We start from the raw sequence: 8,867 nt of genomic DNA, 5'->3' as shown, positions 1-8,867 counted from the left end.
TTAGGTCCTATAAGGTCCCACAATTTTTTCGTTAGGTCCCCTTTAGTTTTTTTTTAATAATTTTTTTTTAATTTTAGGTATAAAAAAGTTACACTTTAGCACCCCATCCATAGCAAAATTGTTGAATTTTATCAAAATCGTATTCTTTACCGTTAGGTCCGTAGTGGCCCATCATTGAAATTGTTAAATTATTTATGTTATTAAAATCTATATATATATAAAAGAAAGTCGTGTTATTTACTCCACTTATAACTCAAGAACGGCTGAACCGATTTAGCTGAAAATTGGCAGGGAGGTAGTTTAGAGCCAGGAGAAGGATATAGGATACTAAATACGTACCACGGACGAAGCTGGGGCGGACCACTAGTTATAAAATAATTGAAACCTGCGCATGCGCCTTAGAGCATTAAGGCATGCGCACATCATACATAAACAGTGCGAAATTTAAATTGTTATTTCATTTATTAAATTAAATCAATAAATAAATCTATACTAGTCACGTCTGGTTCGAAAGATGAAACTGGCTTTTTATTTCGAAAATTTAATGGCAACACTTGACAGTTAACTGTCATTAAAACCTGAGTTGTTGATGTGTCAAAGCTTGTCAAAGTGATTTTTTTTCTGCGATTTTAGCTTAGGATTTTAGTGATTTCTAAAAAAAAATATTTTTGAAAACTGAGTTGAAAACATGACGAAAACTTTAAACTATGATTAATAAATTTAAAATGAAACAATTTGAAAGAGATGTAGTTTTCAAGGAAAAATCCTATATCCTTCTCCTGGCTGTAAACTACCTCCCTGCCAATTTTCAGCTAAATCGGTTCAGCCGTTCTTGAGTTATAAGTGGAGTAACTAACACGACTTTCTTTTGTATAAATAGATTTTAATAACATAAATAATTTAACAATTTCAAGGATGGGCCTCTACGGACCTAACGGTAAAGAATACGATTTTGTTAAAATTCGCCAATTTTGCTATGGATGGGGTGCTAAAGTGTAACTTTTTTATACCTAAAATTGAAAAAAAAATTATTAAAAAAAAACTAAAGGGGACCTAACGAAAAAATTGTGGGACCTTATAGGACCTAACGGAGACCTATCGATTAAGGTCATTTTTGACCCCAAATTCTATGGATGGGGTGCTAAAGTGCACTTTTTTTATACCTAAAATTTAAAAAATTATTTAAAAAAAAACTAAAGGGGACCTAACGAAAAAATTGTGGGACCTTAAAGGACCTAACGGGGACCTAACGATCAAGGTCATTTTCGACCCAAAATTCCATAGATGGGGTGCTAAGTTTGCACTGGTATTAAAATATGTGATATCGTGAAAGATTTGATTGATAAATTATTATTATACTAAGATTATATATACCTACTATAATTTTATACATTTTTTTATTACCTAAATGAATAAACTGTAAATATAGGAAAACGACGAAGCAATACTTTTAACTTTTCCCTAAGCTTATCCCAGAATTTGTTTGTTGAAACTGTTGGCGGCTAATTTTAAAACTTACAGCAATTTATTTCATAAGATTAAAGCTAAGGTTTCAAGTAGTACCTATTAGAATTTAGTGCAGTGTTCGGAACCGTACGATAATTATTGTACAAACACGATAATTTTGTGCCTACGTACGATGTACGATAGCATAGTATTATCGTGCGATAATTTCTATCATGCAAAATTCGAGAATTTATATTATTTCACCCATACAAATATGAAATTTTGACGTGTTTTATATCGAACTTTTTTTGGGAACAGTGAAATTTTGTCAGATTGAATTTTAAACTTGGCGCGTTTATTGAACATAAAGTGGAAATGGAATCGGTTCAGGTCTATAGTCTGTACCACGCGTAAAACTAAAAACCAAAGAGTACCTAATGAATGGGCACGTAAAACGTTTGGGTTTCAGTTGGGTTTCAGTGTCCCGTTGATTTGACAGCAGTAGTTAAACAAAGATTAACTATAGGGACTTGCATACTTATCAATATTAGAATTTATATGATTTATTGACTTAAAATTCACTTTATTCAAAAAAGTACGATAATTTCGAACCATAAACGCCTAATAAACGATAATTATACGCCCCTGGTACGATAATCAGCTCACTTCAGGTTGCTAACACTGATTTAGTGTAAGAGCGTTTTCACATTGTCCGGTCCGATATCGGATATCGGACGCCGATAGCCGATATCCGATATCGGAGGCTAAGTAAAATGTATGATTTACGCACCTGTCTTTCACATTGTCCGGTCCGATATCGGATATCGGAGCCAACACCGATATTCCCGTGAACTATCGGACGATAATGTTCAGTGTTACCAGCTCAATTTTCGAAAAGGTAGTATACCAACAGCAAAAAAAGCACTAGTTTGTGTATTTTCAGTCATTTCTAGGCGCTAAATGTAAAAAAAAAATCCTTTCATTTACTTTAAACCTTTTTATTAAGAAAACATTCATTTAAGTATTTAAAGGCATTAAAAATACGATTTATACGGGAGCTATTTTAATATCGTCCTATAATATACGGCAATTGGCTGAACTGAAGTAAACAAAAATATATTGTGTTCTTAAATTCAACCGTATCTTCGAAATATTAGTATCTTTTATCTTTATTTACTCATTCTGCCTCGCTCCTCCTCCTACTCGGACTACTGTTGTGCTGTAAGCTGTTTATTGTATTGTTGTCATTGAGTCACAGATTTAGTGCTTTGTTTTAGCGCCGATATCAAACCTGTATAATAAATAGCACATCTAAATAATATTAAGTAATTAATAATATCAAATCTTTTCTATATTTTACTTTTCCAGCTGTTTTTGAAGTCGGTTTCTTTATTGTAGTTATTTTTACTGTATGTACAACTACGATCTATCAGTTGATTTTTTTTAAATCAAACCCTTTTTATTGAAAAGAAAATTTACAATACGGCAATTTTGTTTAGTTTTCTCTAAAATTTCAGAATTAGAATGCGGCAACCCTTAGACTAAGGATTGGTCTCCGCGCGCGCGCTACGACTAGATACCGCTCCACCTAAAAACAATAGCTCCGTGAGTGCGGCAACTCAGTTCTGTAGTGTGTGTAAGGCAATTTGTAAGGACGCTAGTGTGTGTGAAGAATTGTACTGCCAGCTACATAAATTTTACCCCATAAATGGGAAATGGGCTATCTTGGAAAGAAGTTTGAAAAATATTTTCATTTCATTTTGGCCTTGCCGGGAATCGAACCCATGAACATGTGACTCAAATCCACTTGCGATGCCACTATACTATCACAAAGGTTTTTTAAAAGTAAAAAAGCAGTAATAAAAAAATAACATATGAGTCAGTTAAAACAAGGTTAAACAGAAATAAATTATTGTTATTATCATTTTTTTTATAATATGCGTTAGTACCTAATAGTATTGAAAAAAAAAAAAAACATTATAAATAAAATAAGTTCAAATTAAAAGTGTGTTTTTGGGATATGCAGTACGGCAACACTAAATGGCGTCGTATTTTCGTAAACAACATTTTCAAAGTACAGGTGAAATATCGAATAATACGATTATTCCTGATGTTACGTGATCCCAGTGTCTTTCTTATTATTTGTTGTATTTTTTTTAAACAGTTTTATGGCACAAACAGGCATTTTACTTCAGGTTTTGTCCAAAATCTTTAGAAACTATCGGTACACCCTCTCCACACAATGCTCGTGACACGACTGGCTCGGGTACGCCGATTTCGGCGTACTTTTAGTTGCCGCATTTTTCGAGTACGCCGGCGGTATCTAGTCGTAGCGTGCGCGGAGACCAATCCATAATCTAAGGCGGCGACCCTAAATTTTGTCAAGAACGCGCGGCGACTTTTGAGCTTGTTTACTATTTTGGTTGTCATGGCTATATTATTATTAGTCTGTGGTACTATGTACATTGCGGAATCTGTGACTGTGAATTAGTTTAGTTTAATTTATTTCTGTTTAAATATTTGCACCCCCAGATATTAGGTAGAATGTACATATTAGCACTATAAAATTGTAATAACAGCACCTACATTTGTAAATGTAATTTGAATTTGTATTTGCTAGTTTCGTCGCTTTAATACTGAGTTGAATTTTTTTTTTATTTTATTTGTATAAGAACATAACAGTCATACATGATTTAATATAAAAAAGTTCTAAAATTCACTACGACCACACAACATGTTCTAATAATAAAAAAAGAAAAACAGCATATTAAAAAAACAAGCCTCACAATGAAATTGAATATTGAAACTAGATTCTGACTCTGCAGAGGGTACAAATCCATACTCCGCAGTCAGCAGATTAAACCGGTTTGAAAAACATCAGTTTATTTATTACTATTTATTTCATTTAAAATAAAGTTTATTTTTTGTAACACAAATGCATCCACTGTTTATTTTAATTCCCAATATATCTACTTTTCCAGTTTCTGGCAACACTCATGTTATCGGGACGATATTATCGGATAATGTGAAAGGGCAAATTGTGTCCGATATCGGATATCGGCTATCGGCTTCCGATATCCGATATCGGATCGGATAATGTGAAAACGCTCTAATTCGTGAAGAATATTGCGCTTACGGAACGTACACTACGTTTCATTACTCACCATAGAAAGTTTTATACTTTACTGCAACGCTTTTTTAATTTATTGGTACTTTACAATAGCCAGTTTAATTATTTGTATTTCGTCTTTGCAACGTCTCATAAAATTCAGGAATAATGGAGAAAAATAAAACTACGATTGTTGTTTTGACACCAGAATACTGGGAACATTTATTTCATTATAATATCATAATATACATATTAAAGTCCATAAATCAACAAGGTACATATTATCATAATTCATTTATATCTTAATAATATTTTCAATATTTTCATAAATAATATCACAAAATTTTAATTAACAAATAAAATTAATAATAAATAAGTAACTCCGCCAATTAACGTATAGTTTGAGACATGTGTAGTGGAGTCAACATAAGTTCAAAGGCCGCATCTTTTAAGTTCGCTCCTCGAAGATTTGCTTCATGTAAATCACTTCCCGATAAATCGCAACACTGGAAATAAACAGATAGATATAATTAATTAATTAATTAAAATAATATAAAATTAACAATGGTTTGATACACACATTAATGTTTATTTATTCAATTTACGAGGCACAATTCACAAACAAAAACAATACACAGCACAGAAAAAAATGAACATGTTAAAAAATTTACCTCCAAATCAGCTCCCGCCAAAACCGCAGCTCTGAGATCACAATTTTGAAGGTTGGCATTCTTCAGAGTTGCCACACGTAGGTTTACACCTGCCATGTTACTGCCTTCCAAATTTGCACCTAGTTTAAAAATAAACATTTACTTTTAAAGAAAACTGAAAAAAAAGTCTCACACTTGTTTAATTACTGTGGTATAACATTAAAACTTGAGTATAGACAAATTAAATTCAAATATTTTTCACTGATCTCCTTTATAGAAGCAGGTGAGTCTGTTTAAAAGTTAAATGCATTGCCAAATCGACACTTAACACTTTTATTTCCAATCTTTTTAAGTTTTCACCAGAGATTTAGCCACGACCATGGACTCCATGCTTATGCAACTACACACATTATGGTTTGATCAACCATTAGGAATTTGTATTTGTGTACATGTTAAATTTCCTTTTGATATGCTTCTGTAAAATCACCTTTTAAATTAACCCCTTCCATAACAGCTCTTGAGCCAGCTGGATCTTCCATATTGCATCCTTTTAAAATAGCACCTGTAAGAAGTATGCAAAATTACTCATAAAATAAAATAATTATTTTTATTTATTAAAAGCTTCAAAAAATTGGATAATTTTTCTTCAAACTCTGGCAAATCTCAGGAAATTTACATATTTTACAAGATTGCTTGTTATGTAAAGAAGAAAATATGTAAAACTCTAGATTAACTTGTATCGCAAAAGAACAACAATTAGTAATGTCATCAAGTTACAACAGAATTACCTTTTAGTTTGTTTTTGTTTTGATAAATTACCATTCTCATATTTTAATAATAAAACAGATCATACCTTCCATATTAGCACACAATGCTTTAACCCCCAAGAGGTGTGCCCCTTCCAAGTTAGCGTGTGACAAATCAGCTCGCTCCAAACAACAGTGGGACAAGTTCGCTCCACTTAAATTGCATCTTGATAGACATGCATACTGAAACAGATTAATATTTAATGAAATTATATTGTAGAATAACGGCCTTACTAATAAAAAGTTAAACAATGGATAAATTTCTACCATATTCTACCATAGCTGTGTCCTGCTCTTGCTCACATGAAACGTCAATCATAAAAACAAGACATGTTATTGCAATAACTAATCCATTGCATAGCGAATGGGTAACATTTTATTAGTAAGACCGTTAACTTATAAGTATTATAAGATTTTGTTAATGAAATGAATGAAATGAAATGAATTTATTCGCAAGAAAAGTGGTAATACATTGGTGTTATGAGAGAAGATGTTCTACACAATTCGCCAGTCACAGCTGGCATGCGAAGGGTTAATAACATGCAATTCGAAAATTCAATGATGAAAGATTATTTTTCTACAAAGTATCAATTTCTTTAGATTCTAAATAAAGAAGCTTAAATTCCAAACAACTCTTTTATAATATTGTTTTTATTCCACTTAGTTAGTGTAAAGTGTTTAAAATAAATAAACCTTCTTAAGTATGAAATATTTGTAAATTTTGTTTATAAATTAGGATCATCTTTATGCCATAAAGCATAAGCATAATATAATTTGCAATAAAACTAAATTTCAATAAAAAAATGTTAATTACATAAATGTTGCCCATACACCATGTATGTATATTATAAAACTAGCTTTCCGCCCGCGGCATCGCCCGCACAGTCAAAGAAAAACCCGCATAGTTCCAGTTCCCGTGAGATTTCCGGGATAAAACCTATCCTATGTCCTTTCTCGGGTATCAAAATATCTCTATACCAAATTTCATGCAAATTGGTTCAGTAGTTAAGGCGTGATTGAGTAACAGACAGACAGACAGAGTTACTTTCGCATTTATAATATTAGTATGGATTTCACTTGAAATTCAAAACTACAATGTACACTCACTTTAAAATTAATATTCCTAAGGTCTAATCTATTTAAATCTGCCCCAGATAGATTGACCCCCTGAAATCTTAATTCTGAACTAGTTGGAGTGGTAATTATTAAGCGTACCACATCCATTCTGGTTAGCGACTGGTTGTTGTCATGTCTGCTTTTTGACTGCTCCACAAGTTGGTTTAGCTGTGGTATCATGGAGTCTATGCCTGGAATGGTAAGATTTAATTATTATTTAGTGGAGAATCATAGTAGAAGATTGATTTAGACAATACAACATTATGTTGAGATTAATTTTATTTTATAAGTACTATCAATTCACATTACAAAATGTAAAATTTTAAGAGCTTTCCAATTGTCCAATTACAGTTAACTGTTCAGTGTAGAACTTCAATTCATGTTTTATATCTTTGTTTAAAAGCTATATAAACAACATTTCTTCATAATTTGATTTGCATAACACTAGTTTATTGTCAGGGGCGTAGCTACCGCCGTATCAATTATACGGGGCTCCCGCGCCAAGGGGGCTCCCAACGTGCGCTTTTGTGAGAAATCTTCCCTTCCAAAGGGCCCCCAAACAAATTTTTATATGGGGCCCCGCCAAGGCACGCTACGCTTCTGTTTATTGTCTAATATTATTTATTAAATATGCAATATTTGAACCAGTTTTATGATATTGCAAAGAAATAATAATCACCATAAAAGATAGCTTCTTCCAATACTCCTTGTGGATTAATATTTTTATCAAGAATCACTTGCCCATGTCGAAGATAGTTAAGAATAGGCTCAAAATATTCTGGGCTTCTATCTATCAAATAGGCTCCAGTTTCATCTATAGCACTGGGATTCATGAGATATAGATTATTATCATCAGCAAACATCCGTGCAAGCATTGATAATGGCTCTTTGACCAATAAAGTGGACCGTGAAGTCATAAACAGTTTTCCTCCTACATTTAGCCTTATCCAGTCAGACACTGTTCTGTCCCTTGCATTCAAACTCTGTTGCGACTCTTCTAATTCCTCGCACTTATTACTAGCATCATTGCAGTCTGAAGACAAGTATATCTTATCCTCATCTCTCAAACTTTTCAAGTCTGCTACTTCACAGCCGTTTACTAAATATAATCTAAAGTTTTTCTCTGATAGATTAAATCGCGAAGATATCTGCAGCTTGAAGCTTTCCATATTGTCTTCGACGCACAAAACAATGCCATCTTTCTCTGTTCTATCTCTAAATATACATACGCGTATCATAATACTGATTTAAGTTTGAATGTTTTGTTACTTCGTGAGTTTGTCCTCAATATTTATTTACTTAACATTAATTGCATTAATTATTATCTATTCGCTAAACTATTCGCAAGTTCGCAACTCATCAAACAAAACTCACAACAAAACAAACGACAGATCTGTCATCTGTCAATGTTACAGATGACAGTGACAATTTATTATTGATGCTAAAGAGCCGCGAGTGCTTTGCGTGAAATGAAACAAGACGTATTTATAGGAAACACAGAACAGTAAAAGAAAGGATTGTAATAAAACTGTAACTAATTATGCAAAGGTAATATTTTTGCATTAAAGTATTAGTCATAAAATTGTACGATACGATTCTTAATACGCATGACGTAACATAGGAGTTTTTTAAACGAATTTCACAAATTCTCTTATCTACCTATATTTTCACAACTATCCAGCCTGAGACGTATCCAACTACCTATCCAGAACTCTGCATTAATCAATTCAGTATATAACT

The 8,867-nt window shown here is 32.5% G+C and overlaps 1 protein-coding gene across 2 annotated transcripts; it reads right to left on the bottom strand.

The window, feature by feature from the left end:
* Nucleotides 1-4,843: 4,843 nt before the first annotated feature.
* Nucleotides 4,844-8,490, bottom strand: LOC123702869 (BTB/POZ domain-containing protein KCTD9). 2 transcript variants are annotated; one of them, XM_045650701.1, is made up of 6 exons: nucleotides 7,807-8,490; nucleotides 7,119-7,318; nucleotides 6,059-6,194; nucleotides 5,693-5,767; nucleotides 5,227-5,345; nucleotides 4,844-5,061 (listed from the first exon to the last, which is right to left on the bottom strand). In XM_045650701.1, the coding sequence occupies exons 1-6, from the start codon at nucleotides 8,363-8,365 to the stop codon at nucleotides 4,945-4,947; spliced, it is 1,206 nt and encodes a 401-aa protein (XP_045506657.1). In that variant the 5' UTR covers nucleotides 8,366-8,490; the 3' UTR covers nucleotides 4,844-4,944. The 2 variants fall into 2 exon arrangements, with proteins under 2 accessions (XP_045506657.1, XP_045506658.1); XM_045650702.1 differs by having other exon boundaries at nucleotides 7,227-7,318.
* Nucleotides 8,491-8,867: the final 377 nt, after the last annotated feature.

This window comes from Colias croceus, chromosome 24 (genome assembly GCF_905220415.1).
Source record: "Colias croceus chromosome 24, ilColCroc2.1".
NCBI classification, from domain to species: Eukaryota; Metazoa; Arthropoda; class Insecta; order Lepidoptera; family Pieridae; genus Colias; species Colias croceus.
Note: the sequence above shows the minus strand (reverse complement) of the source record. Positions and strands in the feature narration are given on the sequence as shown.